General features: G+C 37.6%; 1 protein-coding gene across 1 annotated transcript in view; it reads right to left on the bottom strand.

Moving 5' to 3' along the window:
• The window catches only part of tgfb5 (transforming growth factor, beta 5), a 52,099-nt gene extending 34,461 nt beyond the window's left edge, over positions 1-17,638 (bottom strand). Inside the window, exon 1 of the mRNA XM_061930432.2 lies at positions 15,509-17,638. Coding sequence (XP_061786416.1) covers positions 15,509-15,875 — 367 coding nt within the window. The 5' untranslated portion in view covers positions 15,876-17,638. The remainder of the gene's footprint in view (positions 1-15,508) is intronic.
• Positions 17,639-22,054: the final 4,416 nt, after the last annotated feature.

Here is a 22,054-nt window from a genome sequence, read left to right as displayed (position 1 = left end):
AATACTAAAAACGTTATGACAGAGCGCCTTAAAACGGAATGAAATTTTAATTTTTTTTAGTGAATGACACCCAGAATGTACATGAAAATAAAGAATGTGGGATTTATATTATTAACTATGAAGGATAAAACACTGAATATTGACAACATATGAACGTCCCACACCCTCTCCATCCACATGTTTTGCAATCAAGGGAAATGCAACAAAAATGCAACAAATACAGCCAAATATGAATGCGAAGGTTAAAAAAACAACCTCACTTACAATCTGATACATCACTAAGATATATCACTAAACGGTACATCTGATACTAATACAAAACCTCACAATAATGTCTGATTGAATGCTAAAAACGTTATGACAGAGCGCCTTAAAACGGAATGGAATTTTACATTTTTTTACTGAATGACACCCAGAATGTACATGAAAATAAAGAATGTTACAATATTAACTATGAAGGATAAAACACTGAATATTGACAACATATGAACATCACACACCCTCTCCATCCACATATTTTGCAATCAAGGGAAACGCAACAAAAATGCAACAAACAGCAAAATATGAATGCGAAGCGTAAAAAAAACAACCTCACCTTCAATCTGATACATCACTAAGATATATCACTAAACGGTATATCTGATACTAATACAAAACCTCACAATGATGTCTGATTGAATACTAAAAACGTTACGACAGAGCGCGTTAAAACGGAATGGAATTTTAAATTTTTTTACTGAATGAGACATCCAGAATGTACATGAAAATAAAGAATGTGGGATTTACATTATTAACTATGAAGGATAAAACACTGAATATTGACAACATTTGAACGTCACACCCCCTTCTCCATCCACATATTTTACAATCGAGCGAAACGCAGCAAAAATGCAACAAACACAGGTAAAAATGAATGCGAAGGGTAAAAAAAACAACAACCTACAATCTGATATATGTGATATATCACTAAGCTTTAGAACTTTGTTGTAAAAATCTCCTTCCGCGTCTGTCCCTGACACCCACATTTCAGGCTCTGGAAACACTCCCCACCCACACTGCTTGGTGCCTCGTCTGAGCTGCTGTGACTTACATTACCATAGTAACTAATTAGATTACCATAGTATCTAGTATATAAGGCAAAAGCACACATTCCAACCATTGAAATACTTTGTATAGTTCAAGACTTACGGTCATTAGAAAACATCACTACACAGCTACACTTTCCATCTTAAAGATCTAAAAAAATTGTTTGGGAATGGCCAGCGGGCCAGAGTGAAATGCTTAACCAGGTCTGCTTTAGAATGTACTACAAACAACTACAGTAGTTTTATGGAGTAATGTCGTTATAAAGCATATACATCTTCTCTCTACTCCTTTATCTTGCCGTCTCATTAGATCCAACATGGACAATGAGTTAAGTTAGCGAAGAGGCTGGTTTGGAGTGCGGCAGAGACCGCAAACCTCAACAGTGCCAACGGAGGACATCAGCGAGAAGGTTATAGAAGCTGGACCGCTGCGAACTGTTTCAAAGGCTTGGAAAACAAAGCTATAACGACCTCCAGCTATGAGCTATTGCTAGCGAGGAAGAATGGATGTTTTGGGGTAGATCTTGCAGGGTTAATTTTAAAGGGGAACATTATCACAATTTCAGAAGGGTTAAAACCATTAAAAATCAGTTCCAAGTGGCTTATTTTAGTTTTCAAAATTTTTTCAAAATTTTACCCATCACGCAATATCCCCAAAAAAAGCTTCAAAGTGCCTGATTTTAACCATCGTTATATACACCCGTCCATTTTCCTGTGACGTCACATAGTGATGCCAATACAAACAAACATGGCTCATAGAACAGCAAGCTATAGCGACATTAGCTCGGATTCAGACTCGGATTTCAGCGGCTTAAGCGATTCAACAGATTACGAATGTATTGAAACGGATGGTTGTAGTGTGGAGGCAGGTAGCGAAAACAAAATTGAAGAAGAAACTGAAGCTATTGAGCCATATCGGTTTGACCCGTATGCAAGCGAAACCGACGAAAACGACACGACAGCCAGCGACACGGGAGAAAGCGAGGACGAATTCGGCGATCGCCTTCTAACCAACGATTGGTATGTGTTTGTTTGGCATTAAAGGAAACTAACAACTATGAACTAGGTTTACAGCATATGAAATACATTTGGCAACAACATGCACTTTGAGAGTGCAGACAGCCCAATTTTCATCAATTAATATATTCTGTAGACATACCCTCATCCGCGCTCTTTTCCTGAAAGCTGATCTGTCCAGTTTTGGAGTTGATGTCAGCAGGCCAGGGAAGCTAGGGTCGATATTCTTCTCTTGATCATCTTCGGTGGCATAAGGGACGGTAGAAGCGGTGTGAGCCAAGACATCCAGGGGGTTTAGCTCGCTCGTCTGCGGGAACAAACTGCCGCCATTGCTTGCCGTGCTACCGAGGTCCTTTGTCCCTGAATTGCTCACACACTCCGGCAGATTCAATGGGGGTCTGGCGGCAGATTTCTTTGACTTTATCGTTGGAAATTCCTCTGCTTTGAGTGTCGCAGGATATCCACACATTCTTGCCATCTCTGTCGTAGCATAGCTTTCGTCGGTAAAGTGTGCGGAACAAACGTCCAATTTCTTGCCACTTTCGCATCTTTGGGCCACTGGTGCAACTTGAATCCGTCCCTCTTCGTGTTGTTACACCCTCCGACAACACACCGACGAGGCATGATGTCTCCAAGGTACGGAAAACAGTCGAAAAAAACGGAAAATAACAGAGCTGATTTGACTCGGTGTTTGAGAAAATGGCGGATTGCTTCCCGAGAGCGAATATTAGAAAGGCGTTTAATTCGCCAAAATTCACCCATTTAGAGTTCGGAAATCGGTTAAAAAACATATGGTCTTTTTTCTGCAACATCAAGGTATATATTGACGCTTGCATAGGTCTGGTGATAATGTTCCCCTTTAATTGCTAGGACAACTAGCAACTAGCAGTGTGTGGCAGGGAGGCTCCTAACTCGAATTTTGCTCGCAACTTAAAGCATAGCAAATAGTCGATCTTAAAATACTCTCATAGTTGAGGTACCACTGTATTTCCAAACATATTTCTTTTGATTATCATGTTTTTTTTTGCTCATGTTTTGTTTTCTACAGCATCCATAAAAATGACATGCAGATGTGTCATGGCCAATTATGCAAATTTAACAATGACATTATCTCAACCCCTAAGAAGCCATTGCCACAAATGCAGCCTTGTAGGGAAACTCTGTAGGGAGCTGAAGTAGATATTTGATACATTGCATTTATCCTCGTTTTGGTCACCTTCTGAGAGCTTTGCATATGTAGCACCCTGAAACTAGAGTTTGGATTTAAAATCTAAAGGTTGCACTAAGATGCATAAATAGAATAACACTTATTCTGTTTTTGCTAAATTTATTATGTAATGAGTTTCATTCTTCATACTCATCTCCATGTTATGAGTATTGGGAAGGGGAGCTGCGTCATTTCTTAGTTTATAGACGATCCTTTTAGACCAGTTGATCTGCCGTTTCTTTTCTGCTCTGCCCCCCTCTCCTTCGTGGAAGGGGGGGGGGGGCACAGGTTCGGTAGCCACGGATGAAGCGCTGGCTGTCCAGGGTCGGGACCCAGGGTGGACCACTCGTCTGTGCATCGGTTGGGGACGTCTCTGCGCTACTGACCTGTCTCCGCTCGGGATGGTCTCCTGCTGGCCCCACTATGGACTGGACTCTCACCATTATGTTAGATCCACTATGGACTGTACTCTCACACTATTATGTTAGATCCACTATGGACTGGATTCTCACACTATTATGTTAGATCCACTATGGACTGTACTCTCACACTATTATGTTAGATCCACTATGGACTGGATTCTCACACTATTATGTTAGATCCACTGTGGACTGTACTCTCACACTATTATGTTAGATCCACTATGGACTGTACTCTCACACTATTATGTTAGATCCACTATGGACTGTACTCTCACACTATTATGTTAGATCCACTATGGACTGGATTCTCACACTATTATGTTAGATCCACTATGGACTGGACTCTCACAATATTATGTTAGATCCACTATGGACTGGACTCTCACACTATTATGTTAGATCCACTATGGACTGGACTCTCACTATTATGTTATATCCACTATGGACTGGACTCTGACTATTATGTTGGATCCACTATGGACTGGACTCTCACAATATTATGTTAGATCCACTATGGACTGTACTCTCACACTATTATGTTAGATCCACTATGGACTGTACTCTCACACTATTATGTTAGATCCACTATGGACTGTACTCTCACACTATTATGTTAGATCCACTATGGACTGGATTCTCACACTATTATGTTAGATCCACTATGGACTGGACTCTCACAATATTATGTTAGATCCACTATGGACTGGACTCTCACACTATTATGTTAGATCCACTATGGACTGTACTCTCACACTATTATGTTAGATCCACTATGAACTGTACTCTCACACTATTATGTTAGATCCACTATGGACTGTACACTCACACAATTATGTTAGATCCACTATGGACTGGACTCTCACACTATTATGTTACATCCACTATGGACTGGATTCTCACACTATTATGTTAGATCCGCTATGGACTGGACTCTCACACTATTATGTTAGATCCACTATGGACTGGACTCTCACACTATTATGTTAGATCCACTATGGACTGGACTCTCACTATTATGTTAGATCCACTATGGACTGAACTTTCACTATTATGTTAGATCCACTATGGACTGGACTCTCACACTATTATGTTAGATCCACTATGGACTGGACTCGCTATTATGTTAGATCCACTATGGACTGGACTCTGACTATTATGTTAGATCCACTATGGACTGGACTCTGACTATTATGTTAGATCCACTATGGACTGGACTCTCACTATTATGTTAGATCCACTATGGACTGGACTCTCACACTATTATGTTAGATCCACTATGGACTGGACTCTCACTATTATGTTAGATCCACTATGGATTGGACTCTCACACTATTATGTTAGATCCACTATGGACTGGACTCTCACACTATTATGTTAGATCCACTATGGACTGGACTCTCACACTATTATGTTAGATCCACTATGGACTGGACTCTCACACTATTATGTTAGATCCACTATGGACTGGACTCTCACACTATTATGTTAGGAGGGGGAATGGGGGGGGTCCCCTCCAAGGTTTCTCATTGTCATCCCATTGGGTTGAGTTTTTTCTTGCCCTGATGTGGGATCTGAGCCGAGGATGTCGTTGTGGCTTGTGCAGCCCTTTGAGACACTTGTGATTTAGAGCTATATAAGTAAACATTGATTGATTGATTGATTGAGTTTATGTGTGTAATGTGCATGCTCGAGAAGGAAACAGGAAGTGAAACAGTGAGCGGGAAAAAGAGGGGTATCAGAAAATGCCTGTAATCTGAACCGTGGGTTGGGTGAATAAATATTGCACCGAAGAGACGACGTTTGGTCATTTTAAGGGTGCAACACATACAGAACACGACAATGTCCTAACACTTGTATTCATACTAACGATTGAACTCTCAAGATGGAGCAACTATAGTAACGGAATTTACAAAAATATATGGCAACTGTCTTTACCACAAGCTACAGCAACTAAATATGTTTTCAGCCAATTGTGGAATGCATGAAACTATCTTGACTATTTGTCTGGCGGGATGCTTTGTGGTAATCTGCAACCAGGCACTTACAGTTTGAACTTGATCAACCCAAAAGTGTAAGTCAAACATGAAGGTACAGCAGTATTTTTATGATTACTGGTCATTTGTCTAACATTATTCCAATAGTGATGTTTTTGTTTGTCTTTTTAGACTCCTGGTACTTCAAAAAGAGTTTTTGGGACAACAATCCTTAATAAGTCTCTCGATAGAATTGGAAGTGAGTTGTCCAAAATGATACAGGTAAAAGCCAGTAAATTAGAATATTTTGAAAAACTTGATTTATTTCAGTAATTGCATTCAAAAGGTGTAACTTGTACATTATATTTATTCATTGCACACAGACTGATGCATTCAAATGTTTATTTCATTTAATTTTGATGATTTGAAGTGGCAACAAATGAAAATCCAAAATTCCGTGTGTCACAAAATTAGAATATTACTTAAGGCTAATACAAAAAAGGGATTTTTAGAAATGTTGGCCAACTGAAAAGTATGAAAATGAAAAATATGAGCATGTACAATACTCAATACTTGGTTGGAGCTCCTTTTGCCTCAATTACTGCGTTAATGCGGCGTGGCATGGAGTCAATGAGTTTCTGGCACTGCTCAGGTGTTATGAGAGCCCAGGTTGCTCTGATAGTGGCCTTCAACTCTTCTGCGTTTTTGGGTCTGGCATTCTGCATCTTCCTTTTCACAATACCCCACAGATTTTCTATGGGGCTAAGGTCAGGGGAGTTGGCGGGCCAATTTAGAACAGAAATACCATGGTCTGTAAACCAGGCACGGGTAGATTTTGCGCTGTGTGCAGGCGCCAAGTCCTGTTGGAACTTGAAATCTCCATCTCCATAGAGCAGGTCAGCAGCAGGAAGCATGAAGTGCTCTAAAACTTGCTGGTAGACGGCTGCGTTGACCCTGGATCTCAGGAAACAGAGTGGACCGACACCAGCAGATGACATGGCACCCCAAACCATCACTGATGGTGGAAACTTTACACTAGACTTCAGGCAACGTGGATCCTGTGCCTCTCCTGTCTTCCTCCAGACTCTGGGACCTCGATTTCCAAAGGAAATGCAAAATTTGCTTTCGTCAGAAAACATGACTTTGGACCACTCAGCAGCAGTCCAGCTGGTGTCGGTCCACTCTGTTTCCTGAGATCCAGGGTCAACGCAGCCGTCTACCAGCAAGTTTTAGAGCACTTCATGCTTCCTGCTGCTGACCTGCTCTATGGAGATGGAGATTTCAAGTTCCAACAGGACTTGGCGCCTGCACACAGCGCAAAATCTACCCGTGCCTGGTTTACAGACCATGGTATTTCTGTTCTAAATTGGCCCGCCAACTCCCCTGACCTTAGCCCCATAGAAAATCTGTGGGGTATTGTGAAAAGGAAGATGCAGAATGCCAGACCCAAAAACGCAGAAGAGTTGAAGGCCACTATCAGAGCAACCTGGGCTCTCATAACACCTGAGCAGTGCCAGAAACTCATCGACTCCATGCCACGCCGCATTAACGCAGTAATTGAGGCAAAAGGAGCTCCAACCAAGTATTGAGTATTGTACATGCTCATATTTTTCATTTTCATACTTTTCAGTTGGCCAACATTTCTAAAAATCCCTTTTTTGTATTAGCCTTAAGTAATATTCTAATTTTGTGACACACGGAATTTTGGATTTTCATTTGTTGCCACTTCAAATCATCAAAATTAAATGGAATAAACATTTGAATGCATCAGTCTGTGTGCAATGAATAAATATAATGTACAAGTTACACCTTTTGAATGCAATTACTGAAATAAATCAAGTTTTTCAAAATATTCTAATTTACTGGCTTTTACCTGTAATCTTGGTGCTGGAATATGGACAGTATAAAAGTGTTCTAGTAAGTCCTATTGGGAACACATCGTCGTGTGTGTCTGCAGCTTTAATGCTAATGAGCTGTTTGACTCACATCTGTCTAAGACAAAGTATATGTCCTGAAAAGGCAATATTGTGCACTTCACTTATTTCTTACATATAGGGATGTCCGATAATGGCTTTTTTGCCGATATCCGATATTTCGATATTGTCCAACTCTTAATTACCGATACCGATATCAACCGATACCGATATATACATTTGTGGAATTAACACATTATTATGCCTAATTTGGACAACGAGGTATGGTGAAGATAAGGTCCTTTTTAAAAAAAATAATAAAATAAAATAAGATAAATAAATTAAAAACATTTTCTTGAATAAAAAAAAAAGTAAAACAATACAAAAACAGTTACATAGAAACTAGTAATTAAAGAAAATGAGTAAAATTAACTGTTGAAGGTTAGTATTATTAGTGGACCAGCAGCACGCACAATCATGTGTGCTTACGGACTGTATCCCTTGCAGACTGTATTGATATATATTGATATATAATGTAGGAACCAGAATATTAATAACAGAAAGAAACAACCCTTTTGTGTGAATGAGTGTAAATAGGGGAGGGAGGTTTTTGGGGTTGGTGCTCTAATTGTAAGTGTATCTTGTGTTTTTTATGTTGATTTAATAAAAAAAAAATAAAAAAAATAAAACGATACCGATACCGATAATTTAAAAAACGATACCGATAATTTCCGATATCACATTTTAAAGCATTTATCGGCCGATATTATCGGACATCTCTACTTACATATATTCAGTAACTCACGTAATAAATGCCTATATCAGGCTAAATTGGGGCACCAGGCAGAATTTTATTTGAGGTCCCCTCACCCCATTACAACATTTTTTCACGCTGTACTTTTTTTAATCAAACTTGAATGTGATTTGATGCATGTTTTGTCCAAAAACTACTTCATGGGAAATTCATTGTTCAATTCATTATGTTTTTAGTGCAAAATAACACACACATTAACATGTTAATGTTGACTGGGATGCGATCCTCGATGTGAAATTAGCAGCCCAGCAGTACTCAGTTGTAATACACTTTTACACCACATGTGGCAGTAAAGTCTGGAGCAAAAGTCATAGAGAAGTTTCTATAGCCCGAGAATTATGACTGAAGTGGCAAAGCTGTATTTTCATTTGCACTTGGATTTTATTCACTGTTTAATTAAGAAACAGTTTTTGTTTTATTAATTGTGTTTATTTATTTTAGCAGAATATTATTGTATGCAAGTATGTTATTAGTTATAAATGAGTCCCTTCTTATGCAATATTTTCAATTAGTACTTATTTTTCTAATCAGCCTGACAAAAGCCTAAGGTTTATGTGTTAAATAAATAATAATTGAGTTGATTTAAGTTTATTTCGAACATGCCAAAGGGAATAAGCGGTAGAAAATGGATGGATGGATGGATGAATATACTTACAGTATGAGACTCTTGGTGAGTAAAGGGAAACTGCACTTTTTTCAATTGTTGCCTATTGATCACAATCATTATGAGAGACAAGAACAAACATGTCTTGTTTTTTGTGTTTTAAAGATTCTAAAGATGATTAAAAAAAAACGATTGCAAAATGCGGCTTATGAGAGTCACCATTGTAGCCTTCATAGCCTCTAAAACAACTTCAAAAGCCTGTGTGTTATATACACACTGCAAGTATATATATAATGTAGTAACAGACACCTTCAAAACAATATGTAATATGTAGAATATACACACTGCAAGTATATATATATATATATATATATAATGTAGTAACAGACACATTCATAACAATATGTAATATATACAATATACACACTGAAAGTATTAATATAATGTAGTAACAGACACCTTCATAACAATATGTAATATGTACAATATACACAGTGCAACTATATATATAATGTAGCAACAGACACCTTCATAACTATATGTAATATGTACAATATACACACTGCAAGTACATATATAATGTAGTAACAGACACCTTCATAACAACATGTAATATGTACAATATACACACTGCAAGTATATATATAATGTAGTAACAGACACCTTCATAACAATATGTAATATGTAGAATATACACACTGCAAGTATATGTATGATGTAGTAACAGACACCTTCATAACAATGTGTAATATGTAGAATATACACACTGCAAGTATATATATATAATGTAGCAACAGACACCTTCATAACAATATGCAATATGTAGAATATACACTGCAAGTATATATATAATGTAGTAACAGACACCTTCATAACAATATGTAATATGTAGAATATACACACTGCAAGTATATATATAATGTAGTAACAGACACCTTCATAACAATATGTAATATGTAGAATATACACAGTGCAAGTATATATATAATGTAGTAACAGACACCTTCATAACAATATGTAATATGTTCAGTATACACACTGCAAGTATATATATATAATGTAGTAACAGACACCTTCATAACAATATGTAATATGTACAGTATACACACTGCAAGTATATATATAATGTAGTAACAGACACCTTCATAACAATATGTAATATGTACAATATACACACTGCAAGTATATATATAATGTATATGTAGTAACAGACACCTTCATAACAATATGTCATATGTACAATATACACACTGCAAGTATATATATAATGTAGTAACAGACACCTTCATAACAATATGTAATATGTACAATTTACACCCTGCAAGTATATATATATAATGTAGTAACAGACACCTTCATAACAATATGTAATATGTACAATATACACACTGCAAGTATATATATAATGTAGTAACAGACACCTTCATAACAATATGTAATATGTACAATATCCACACTGCAAGTATATATATATAATGTAGTAACAGACACCTTCATAACAATATGTAATATGTACAATATACACACTGCAAGTGTATATATATATAATGTAGTAACAGATACCTTCATAACAATATGTAATATGTACAATATACACACTGCAAGTATATATATAATGTAGTAACAGACACCTTCATAACAATATGTAATATGTACATCTGCAAGTTTCTCATTGTTATCCCATTGGGTTGAGTTTTTTTCTTGGGATCTGAGCCGAGGATGTCGTTGTGGCTTGTGCAGCCCTTTGAGACACCCGTGATTTAGGGCTATATAAGTAAACATTGATTGATTGATTGATTGATATAATTATTGAATCAATCAAGAGTAAGATGACTAATGTGTCTGTTAATTTTTGAGTCCAACCCGGGCCGCTGTATAGTGGAAAACTTGGGCTCCGAAGTCAAAAAGGTTAAGAAACCTTACTGTGGATGACTGGAGACATTTGCTATCATATTCTTACCCCTGACAGAGCAGGAAGGGGCTAGGAATACATGTGCTGTAAAATTTCATATGAAATGCCCTGTTATTCATTGATATTTCGCACAAAACCGGGTGGGGCCCTAACACAGCGTGTGTTTTTCCTCTATGGTTAGGCGACCCTGAATATATGACATACATCAATGCGTCTCAAATAGTGGGGTGGGCCCCCCGGGTGTCAGGAGAGTCAAATGGAGAAGGCCTGGCTCTCAGTCTCTATTGTAATTCATCCCAAAGGTGTTCTATCGGGTTCAGGTCAGGACTCTGTGCAGGCCAGTCAAGTTCATCCACACCAGACTCTGTCATCCATGTCTTTATGGACCTTGCTTTGTGCACTGGTGCACAGTCGTGTTGGAAGAGGAAGGGGCCCGCTCCAAACTGTTCCCACAAGGTTGGGAGCATGGAATTGTCCAAAATGTTTTGGTATCCTGGAGCATTCAAAGTTCCTTTCACTGGAACCAAGGGGCCAAGCCCAACTCCTGAAAAACAACCCCACACCAAAATTCCTCCTCCACCAAATTTCACACTCGGCACAATGCAGTCCGAAATATAGCGTTCTCCTGGCAACCTCCAAACCCAAACTGGTCCATCAGATTGCCAGATGGAAAAGCGTGATTCATCAGTCCAGAGAAGGCGTCTCCACTGCTCTAGAGTCCAGATGCGAGGTGCTGTACACCACTGCATCCCACGCTTTGCATTGGACTCGGTGATGTATGGCTTAGATTCAGCTGCTCGGCCATGGAAACCCATTCCATGAAGCTCTCTGCGTCATGTACGTGGGCTAATTGGAAGGTCACATTAAGTTTGGAGCTCTGTAGCAACTGACTGTGCAGAAAGTATTTGCACTATGCTGACCTCTCTGTCAGTTTACGTGACCTACCACTTGGTGGCTGAGTTGCTGTTGTTCCCAAACTCTTCACTTTTCTTATAATAAAGTCGACAGTTGACTTTGGAATATTTAGGAGCGAGGAAATTTCACGACTGCATTTGTTGCACAGGTGGCATCCCATGACAGTTCCACGCTGGAAATCACTGAGAGCGGCCCATTCTTTCACAAATGATTGTAGAAACAGTCTCCATGCCTAAGTGCTTGATTTGATACACCGGGCCAAGTGATAAGGACACCTGATTTTCATCATTTGGATGGGTGGCCAAATACTTTTGGCAATATAATGTACATTGCCTCATTACACACTTACAGTATGTATTGTTATATATTTTTTTTTTTATATACACTGTAAGAAAAATAAGTAGACTTTATAGTAAAAAAAACTGACAATTTTACCATAAATATATGGTAAATGTTGTATATATTTTTTACGTACACTCTCAGAAAAACATGTAGATTTTAGAGTAAAAAACTGACAATTTTACCAAATAATGATGGTAAATGTTATATATATATTTTACGTACTCTGTAAGAGAAATATGTAGATTTTAGAGTAAAAAACTGACAATTTTACCAAAAATGTATGGTAAATGTTATATATTTTTAACATACTCTATAAGAAAAACGTGTAGATTTTAGAGAAAAAAAATGACAATTTTACCAAAAAATTATGGTAAATGTTATTATTTTTTACGTACTCTAAGAAAAATATGTAGATTTTATTGTAAAAAACTGACAGTTCAGTTGCCAAAATGTTACCATAAAATGTACGATGTTTGTTACGATACATACTAACTGGAAATGGAAATGGAAAACAGTACCACTGTTGTAAAACTGTTATACCAACGTTTTTGTTTTGTTTTTAAACAGTAAAATTCAGGCAACTGAGCTACCAGTTGTTTTTTTTACTGTAAAACTTTTTTTACTGTGTACAAATTGATGAATAACTTGCTTTGAATCATGAGTCAATCATATATTTAAGTACTTATTTATATTTTAACAAAAAACATTTTTGGAATGTGTTATAATATTTGTTGCAATCAGTGGCGGGCTGTGCGTTTCCCACCTAAGCCTTCAGTGATGTGCGACTTCAATGATGACCTCTCAAAATACCATCATTGATGTCACCACATGACCATTGCTGGAGAAATACTATACAGAAACACATTTACTCAGCATTGAATCACATCAACAGTGTACAAAACGGGTTATTTTCTGGTGCATTTAAACATCAATAAACCTGCATCAGCAATTAAAACATATCTTATGTGGTACTGTAAAAAAATAAAATTGTAAAAAACATATTAAACGTGAAAAAAATAAAATAAATAACATATCTGAACTCACAACCTGTAGAAACAATTCAAGCTTCCGGGGTTGGCTGACATGGTCTCACAAGATGTGGTTTATTTTTAAATATCCTTCTTGAAAATGGCCCTTGCAAATATATGTGTTGTCTTGTCTAATCAGAAAAGATGCAGACGAGGCGTGTCGGCTTAGTTCTTAAAGTTTACTCCACAGCGTGCTCATCAAAAACATCCCGCTGCCGGCACGGTTAAACGCGACTATTGTGCATGCTCGTCACTACTGTGGCATGCTGGGTAATGGAGTTCTTTTGTTACTTAGCTCATAACATCACAATATATAACTGCCTTAGGCCATATAGGTAATCTGAATCTAAACAACTGGTAATCTGATTGGCTATGGCAATTATCTATCAACTGCATACCTGCCAACTTTTGAAATCAGAAAAACCTAGTAGCCAGGGTCCAGGGGCCGCAGGCCCCGGTAGGTCCAGGACAAAGTCCTAGTGGGGGGTTCAGCTTCGCCCCCCCGACGCAAAATGATTATTAGCATTCAGACAGGTTAAAATGTTGCTAAAACCATCACTTTTCTATCAGTCACAGTGACTTTTCAAAACAAAAATATTACAGCAAAAATCATATGGGTTGATTGACATGTTTATTCTGTAAGCTAACTTCAATAGTTTGAAATTATTTTGACAGTTAATGCCAGTTATCCTGTCAACCTTTCACAAGACTTCAATTTGTTAATTGAAAGTATAAACAGTATAAACACTTTTTACAGTAAACAAATGGTAAAACAGTACTAAACAATTCCATTAAAAAAAAAATTGGTGTCATTATTAACTTTCTGTCCAAGCTTGTATAATCTACTGCCTTGTTCAATTGTAAAAAATATTCTGTGCCTAAAATTCACATTTCTATCACAAATATCATACTGTAAACATGGTAAGCTAACTTCATTAAAAATAATAGTCCTGTCAATAGCATGGAATTACAATTCAAATGTAGTTTTTTTGTAAGCCTTTCAAAAGAATTCAAAATATGAAAAATTAATGAAAATTAATTTAAGCCATCAGACACTTGAAAAGTGGCACATCACATCTCTAATGTAATCATTTTAACTTTTCAACAGAAATAGCACTGCAAAAATATTAAGGACATACTTCTGTATTTTGGTAGTTATGCTGTCAACATTTAACAAGATTTCTTCAACTTGGACTTGAAAGCATAAATAGTATTAACACTTTTAACAGTACTAAACAATTCCAATAGATAACATTGGTGTCATTACCTTTTTGTGGCTAAAATCCAAAGTTTTCCACTTGTATCGCTAGCAACGGCATTAGACTTGTGTTTTTTTGTCCCAACGTGGTCTTTTACATCGCTAATTCCTCCGTGTCCGATCGAAAAATCTTGTCTGCACAAGGTGCAATTCGCGTAGTTTTCACCCTTTTTGGAACGGATAATTATTCCCGGATAGGCTTTTGAATATTCTTCACGGAATGACTGCAGTTTTCTTTTCGGTTTAAGACTCGTTTGCGATTTTTCTCCGGCTGATTCCATGATCGTTCGCTCGTTTGGAAACAATGGGCAACAGGTGCCTCGTGCTTGGCAGCGGTGCTATAAATAGCCTCGCGCATGGCATTCGGAATGGCTCGACAGGAAGTTACGGGAAGCAGTGTCGATTATCATTGTTGTTACGCGATTTCGTCAATAAAACTTAAAAAAAAAAAATTTTTTTAATTAATGAAAAAACGTATTTTTTATCACTGCAACCGTAACCCGGAATAGGTTGATGAAAACCGTACTAATTACGGGAAAACCGGAGTAGTTGGCAGGTATGCAACTGTATGTGCCCGTTCACTTACAGTGCACATTCACATTGTTGATTCTGAAGGCAGATTTGGTACAGCATGGCAACATAAGGTAGCTGAATTCTGATTGGATACAAAATCTATAATATAAAAACAACAGGGCTGGAAGGAGCATAACATGACATGAAGAGAATATGAATACTTTTAGATATTTAGGGAAAGTAAATAAAACATCACTTGTATCTTTAATTATGATCATGATTTCTGGTTATGTTAGGCGACACACCACTGGTTGCACTGTAAGAAAACGTTTTAAATATATTTAATTGCATGCAGCACATGTATTTTTTCTGCCAAAATATAAAGTATAAATACATTTCGTAAGAAAAGACGCATATTAATTCCAGGCTTTCGCAGGCCACACAAAATGAAGGACATGGGTCCCGGGCCTTGACTTTGACACCACAGCACAATATTAGGACTTACTAGTTTGTGTGGGTGGCAGCATGTCGATCCTCTGCACCTCCTTGGCGTAGTAGTCCTCCTCGCTGCTTTCTCGCTCGCACGCCTGCGACTCCCCAAAGCTGGCGCGCTCCTTCAGCAGCTCCCGGGTGCTGTTGTAGAGCAGCATGACCTCCGGGGGCACCGCGCCGCTCACAGCCGCCGCCTCGTCGTCGTCGTCGTCGTCCGGGGGGCTCTGGATGCGCAGCTTGCTCAGGATCTGTCCGCGCACCGCCTCGATGCGCCGCGACTTCTGCTCGTCCAAGTTGATGAACTGACACGTGTTGATGCCCTTCACCAAGGCCACGGACAGCCGGAGGAGAAGCAGCAAGGCCAGGCGAGACAGCCACATGGTCCACGGAGGGAGGGATGGTAGTCCAACTGTGGGGAAGAAACTCCTGGAGGAGACTTTGTAACTAAAGCCAAGCGTGGATAGTTAAAAGTCCCAAAATCGCATTTAAAAGCAGGCTGATTTCAGGCTCTGCTAACTGTAAGCAACAATTACACACCTCATCAGGAAACAGTCAAAAAGTCACATTCAGGCCTAAAAAAAATGTTTACAAAAAAAAGTTTTTAAAAAAATAGTTAAAAGTCCCAAAATCGCTTTTAAAAACAGGCTGATATCAGGTTCTGCTAAACCACTCTTCCACTGTAACCAACAATTACACACCTCATCAGGAAACCATCAAAAAGTCACATTCAGGCCTAAAAAAGTTAAAAAAGAAAAAAAAAAAAGAAAAAAAAAAAGTTAAAAGTCGCAAAATCGCATTTAAAACCACTCGTCAACTGTAACCAACAATTACACACCTCATCAGGAAACCGTCAAATAGTCACATTCAGTCCTAAAAATGTTTTTTTTTTATTTTAAAAAGAGTTAAAAAAAAATGTTTTTCAAAAGAGTTAAAAATCCCAAAATCGCTTTTAAAAGCAGGCTGACATCAGGTTCTGCTAAACCACTCTTCCACTGTAACCAACAATTACACACCTCATCAGGAAACCATCAAAAAGTCACATTCAGGCCTAAAAAAAAGTTTTAAAAAGTTAAAAAATAATAATAAAAAAAGAGTTAAAAAAAAAGTTTAAAGTCCCAAAATCGCATTTAACACAACTCCTCAACTGTAACCAACAATTACACACCTCATCAGGAAACCATCAAAAAGTCATATTCAGGCCTAAAAATTATTTAAAAAAAAAAAAAAAAAAAAAAAGGAGTTAAAAAAAAGTTACAATTTCCAAAATCGCATTTAAAACCACTTGTCAACTGTAACCAACAATTACACACCTCATCAGAAAACCGTCAAAAAGTCACATTCAGGCCCCAAAAAAATGTTTGTTAGACATCTTTTAAAGAAATGTCAGTGTTATAAAAAAAAAAGGCGAAACTTGTATGAGAATGCGATGGGTTCTAGAACAATCCTTAGTGCTAATTAAAGCCCGAATAATGAAGTCTTCTGTCCGCCTTCATTGTCCATCCTCCTGGAAAGAAACACAACAGAAGCATATCGCAAGTCCGCCAACGGGAAGCCAGACCGCTCGCACACAGACTGGGCCAAAGGAGCCACATAGCCGAGTCCAAAGAAAGTTCAACGTCGCCCGGAAGAAAGTCCTCCTATTCCCGCTCTATAGGAGAAGTGTTGATGTGCGCTGTAAAGTCATGGCGAGTGCCCCCCTCACATAAACATCCAACAAGGTGAGGCTAAAAGACGGCGAGGTGAATGAAAGAAGCTCCTTGTGGCGGCTCCAGCGTGGAAGAGGTGGACTCCAGACCTGCTGAGAGATGGAGCTCCAGCATCATCATCGGGAGCGACGGAGCCACGCAGTCCGACCAGGCGAGTTGGAGGCGGGGCTTGGAGGCTCGCAAAGCACGGCCGCGTGTTTGCGTGTGTGGGAGGCTGCGAGGAGGGAGTGTCGGTGTGACTTGTGGACAAGAACCATTTCACTCCCTCACCAAAGTGGGCACATATTTGCATTCCCGCTAAAAATAACGCGGCCTGCAAATGGAGATAGAAGCTAAAGTGACAGCTAGCAACAAGTTAGCTTAGCATCTAGATAAAAGAAAGTGGAACTGTTACATTTGCTCTTGCGGTTTTTTTTTCTTCTTTTTAAAAAATTCAATTGAAGATGTAATTTTTTTTTTCTTTAGAAAGTATTTTGTTCCACATCAAAAAGTTGACATGCAGAGCGAGTAACGTCCAAGCTAAGATTAGCATTTGTAACTAGAAGAGGAATTAGCTAGCTTAGTATCCTCACTTAAGTTAAAACAATCAAAATACACCACTCATTCATATTAAACACTAATTGACGCATTGTTTTTTATTGGGTACTGTTGCGTGCCCAATTTGTCCCTTATTAGTTAGTCCACTATAAGATTAATAATATACAAAGAAAGCTTATTGTCATTCCCGCTCTTAGTTCCTTCACTTCCCGGTGTCCAACACACAACACATGTCCTCATATCCTGTGTCCCCGGCCCTTGAATTCCCCCAACAATTTTTCATTTTTTTTATTTATCTCCTTCATTGATGTGCAATTTTGATCAATAGACAATTAAACTTTAGCAACAAAACACATATTTATACACCTGTGCTTGAGAAGGAACAGGATGAAGAAAATCTTATATTTCCTGCCCCCTTCAACATAATAAGTACACTGCAAAAAGTCAGTGGTCAAAAACAAGAAGAAAAAAAATACAAAAATGAGGGGTATTTTATTTGAACTAAGCAAAATTATCTGCCAATAGAACAAGAAAATTTGGCTTGTCAAGACTTTCCAAAACAAGTAAAATTAGCTAACCTCAATGAACCTAAAAATACCTTAAAATAAGTATATTGTCAGTAATAACTCGTGCACTTTTCTTGGTAGAAAAAAAAGAGACCTTTTTGCTCAATATGTTGAAAAATATTCTTAAATTAAGTAAATGCTAGTGCCATTATCTTGACATAATTATATGCGCTTGGCATTACATTTCTTGAAACCAGCAAACTTAAACTAAAAACTAATTTATTGTTCTTAATGGAAAGGCAACCGCTTGTTACTCTCGGGGTCTACTAGCCGCTCAGGCAAATCATATTGTCTAAAAATGCATTTTTCCATCGATAACATGACATCATCGCGCCAAGTGTGTGCTCTTTCAGTCAATTAGTGCGCATATATAATTTTTTATTGTAAGTTTGAAGAATTTATCTGAATGTGCATGAACTATTTCTGTTCAAAATTGTTAGAAATGTCACATGTTAAATGTTTAAATATTAACTGTCAGTTTACTGTACCGGGTACTACTATATGAGTACATATTTTCTATTGTTTCATTGAAAATAAAACAGCAAAGTCCATTTGGCTGTCATCCGTTTTAATGAGACAAAATTGTGTCAAAGTCATGACTTTTTTTTTTCATGCTTGAAGAAAGAAATTATTACTTTAAAAAAGTAGTTTTATACTTGTGGGTGTTGATGACACAGCTTTGCAACACTTGATATTCTAGTTTCAAGCATGTTTTACTCAATATAGGTCATCAAATCTCAGCAACAAGCTGTAATATCTTACTGAGATCATTTAGGACCAAAACACTTAAAACAAGTAAAACACTCCAACATAAAATCTGCTTAGTGAGAATAATTATCTTATCAGACAGAAAATAAGCAAATATCACCCTTATTTGAGATATTTAATGTTACTTAGATTTCAGTTTTTGCAGTGTAGTCTTACTTCATGGATAGCCCAGATTCACAAGCATACAAACCAAACAAATACATCCAAATATAATGAAAACACACAAAAAAAACAAGTGCAAAACTTCATGAAGTACAAACCGAACAAAAAAAATAATATACACCTCACGGGATGATACAAAACAAATACAAAACCAGACAAAAAATAGGTAAAATAATAAATACAAAGCAAAATGTAGACACTTACGGTTGTCCATATGATCTTATTGTTCTGTCTTTATATATTTTTTTTCATTTGGAATATATTTCTACAATCTTTTATCTCATTTTAAAGAGAATTCCATAGTTTAACCCCCACCACTGATATACACATTTGTTTTAAAGTTGTCCTTGAATACTGATGTTTGACATGACCTTTTCTTCTATGCTCTTCATTCTCAGAAGTGATGACAAACATTTTTTGTAAATTTGCTGGTAATATTTGACTTTTAGCTTTAAACATAACACATCATGTCTTTAACTTTACTAGCTCCTGCAGTTTCAATAAAGCAGAATTAATAAATAATATGTTAGTGTGTTCTAGATAATCTGCTTTATGAATAATCCTTATAGCTCTTTTCTGTAGTTGATACAGTGCCTTTATGTTACTCTTATATGTGTTCCCCCACAGTAGCTGATATATGGCAATATAAGTGCACAATACAAAATACGCATTGCCCTATAATCTAACACATATTTTTACTCACTTTATTACTTTTGATGTGTGTTTTGGAGTCATTGTCCTGTTGGAACACCCAACTGCGCCCAAGACCCAACCTCTGGGCTGATGATTTTAGCTTGTCCTGAAGAATTTGGAGGTAATCCTCCTTTTTCATTGTCCCATTTACTCTCTGTAAAGCACCAGTTCCATTGGCAGCAAAACAGGCCCAGAGCATAATACTACCACCACCATGCTTGACGGTAGGTATGGTGTTCCTTGAATTAAAAGGCCTCACCTTTTCTCCTCCTAACATATTGCTGGGTATTGTGGCCAAACAGTTGGGTGTTCAAACAGGACAATGATCCCAAACTAGGGATGTCCGATAATGGCTTTTTGCAGATATCGTCCAAATCTTAATTACCGATACCGATATATACAGTCGTGGAATTAACACATTATTATGCCTAATTTGGACAACCAGGTATGGTGAAGATAAGGTCCTTTTTTTTTTTTTAAATTATAAAATAAAATAAGATAAATACATTTAAAATATGTTCTTGAATAAAAAAGAAAGTAAAACAATATAAAAACAGTTACATAGAAACTAGTAATTAATGAAAATGAGTAAATTTAACTGTTAAAGGTTAGTACTATTAGTGGACCAGCAGCACGCACAATCATGTGTGCTTACGGACTGTATCCCTTGCAGACTGTATGGATATATATTGATATATAATGTAGGAACCAGAATATTTATAACAGAAAGAAACAACCCTTTTGAGTTTATGAGTGTAACTGGGGTAGGGAGGTTTTTTGGGTTGGTGCACTAATTGTAAGTGTATCTTGTGTTTTTTATGTTGATTTAATTCAAATAAACAACAACAACAACAACAAAAACGATACAGATAAAAAAAAAACGATACCGATAATTTCTGATATTACATTTTAAAGCATTTATCGGCCGATAACGGCAGGCAGATATTATCGGACATCTCTACCCCAAACACACGTCAAAAGTGGTAAAAGAATGGCTAAATCAGGCTCGAATGAAGGTTTTAGAATGGCCTTCCCAAATTCCTGGACAATGCTGAAGAAACAAGTCCATGTCAGAAACCCAACAAATTTAGCTGAACTGCAGCAATTTTGTCAATAGGAGTGGTCAAAAATTCAAGCAGAAGCTTGTGGATGGCTACTAAAAGCGCCTTATTGCAGTGAAACTTGCCAAGGGACATGTAAGCAAATATTAACATTGCTGTATGTATACTTTTGACCCAGCACATTTGCTCACATTTTCATAATACATTCATAAAATAAGCAAACTTCATGAATGTTTTTTGTGACCAACAAGTATGTGCTCCAATCACTCTATCACAAAACAATAAGAGTTGTAGATGATTGTAAACTAAAGACAGCCATGACATGATGTTCTTTACAAGTGTATGTACACTTTTGACCACAACTGTATATCTTTAGTGTCCACTGGCAGCAGGTTACAGCTGTCTCCAGACTATGTAATGACCACGTTGCCAGCTAAAAAAAAAAAAAAAGTCATTACTCTTATTCCAAAATGCTGAAAGCTAGACAAGAAACAACATTAGTCCATTGCAGTTGTTTGAAAGTGCAGCTCTCTAAAATAATGCCTGCACACGTTTGACATCACGTCACAGCAAGCCACTTTTATCTTTTCCAAGGTTTCAATCTCATCTCGTTGTTAATTACAGTTCAGGCTTTGCAGAGGATTGTTAATCTGTCATGGCTAGCTTTTATTGGTGCTGTGCTGCCATCCCATCATTATAGTTGTGGGCACAAGCCTGTAATTGCTTTAAGTAGAAGGAAAGGTAGGAGACCAAAACACACCCACTCCCGTTCCCTTTAAAATGACAACACTGTCTGGGAGCCTGTTTCAACTCGACTTCATAAAAGGTGGAGGCTTCTTGAGGGTGGGTTATCTATTTGTTATCCTAATCACTGTTTTCTGCAGTGATGTGTGGTTTCTAGAAAAATCCTCCCAAACAACTCCCAGCCTGTCTTCCAAATATAGAGCAGCCTCTGCCTGCCACGTCACCCGTCGCTCAGCACTGAGTGCACTCACCCGCGTCTGCATGGCTCCGCACACCAACAATTACAATAAATCCTCATTAGCCGCAAAAAACCCACAAGCAC

Source organism: Nerophis lumbriciformis, linkage group LG36 (genome assembly GCF_033978685.3).
Source record: "Nerophis lumbriciformis linkage group LG36, RoL_Nlum_v2.1, whole genome shotgun sequence".
Lineage (NCBI taxonomy): Eukaryota > Metazoa > Chordata > Actinopteri > Syngnathiformes > Syngnathidae > Nerophis > Nerophis lumbriciformis.
This window is presented reverse-complemented; position numbering and strand designations above follow the sequence as displayed.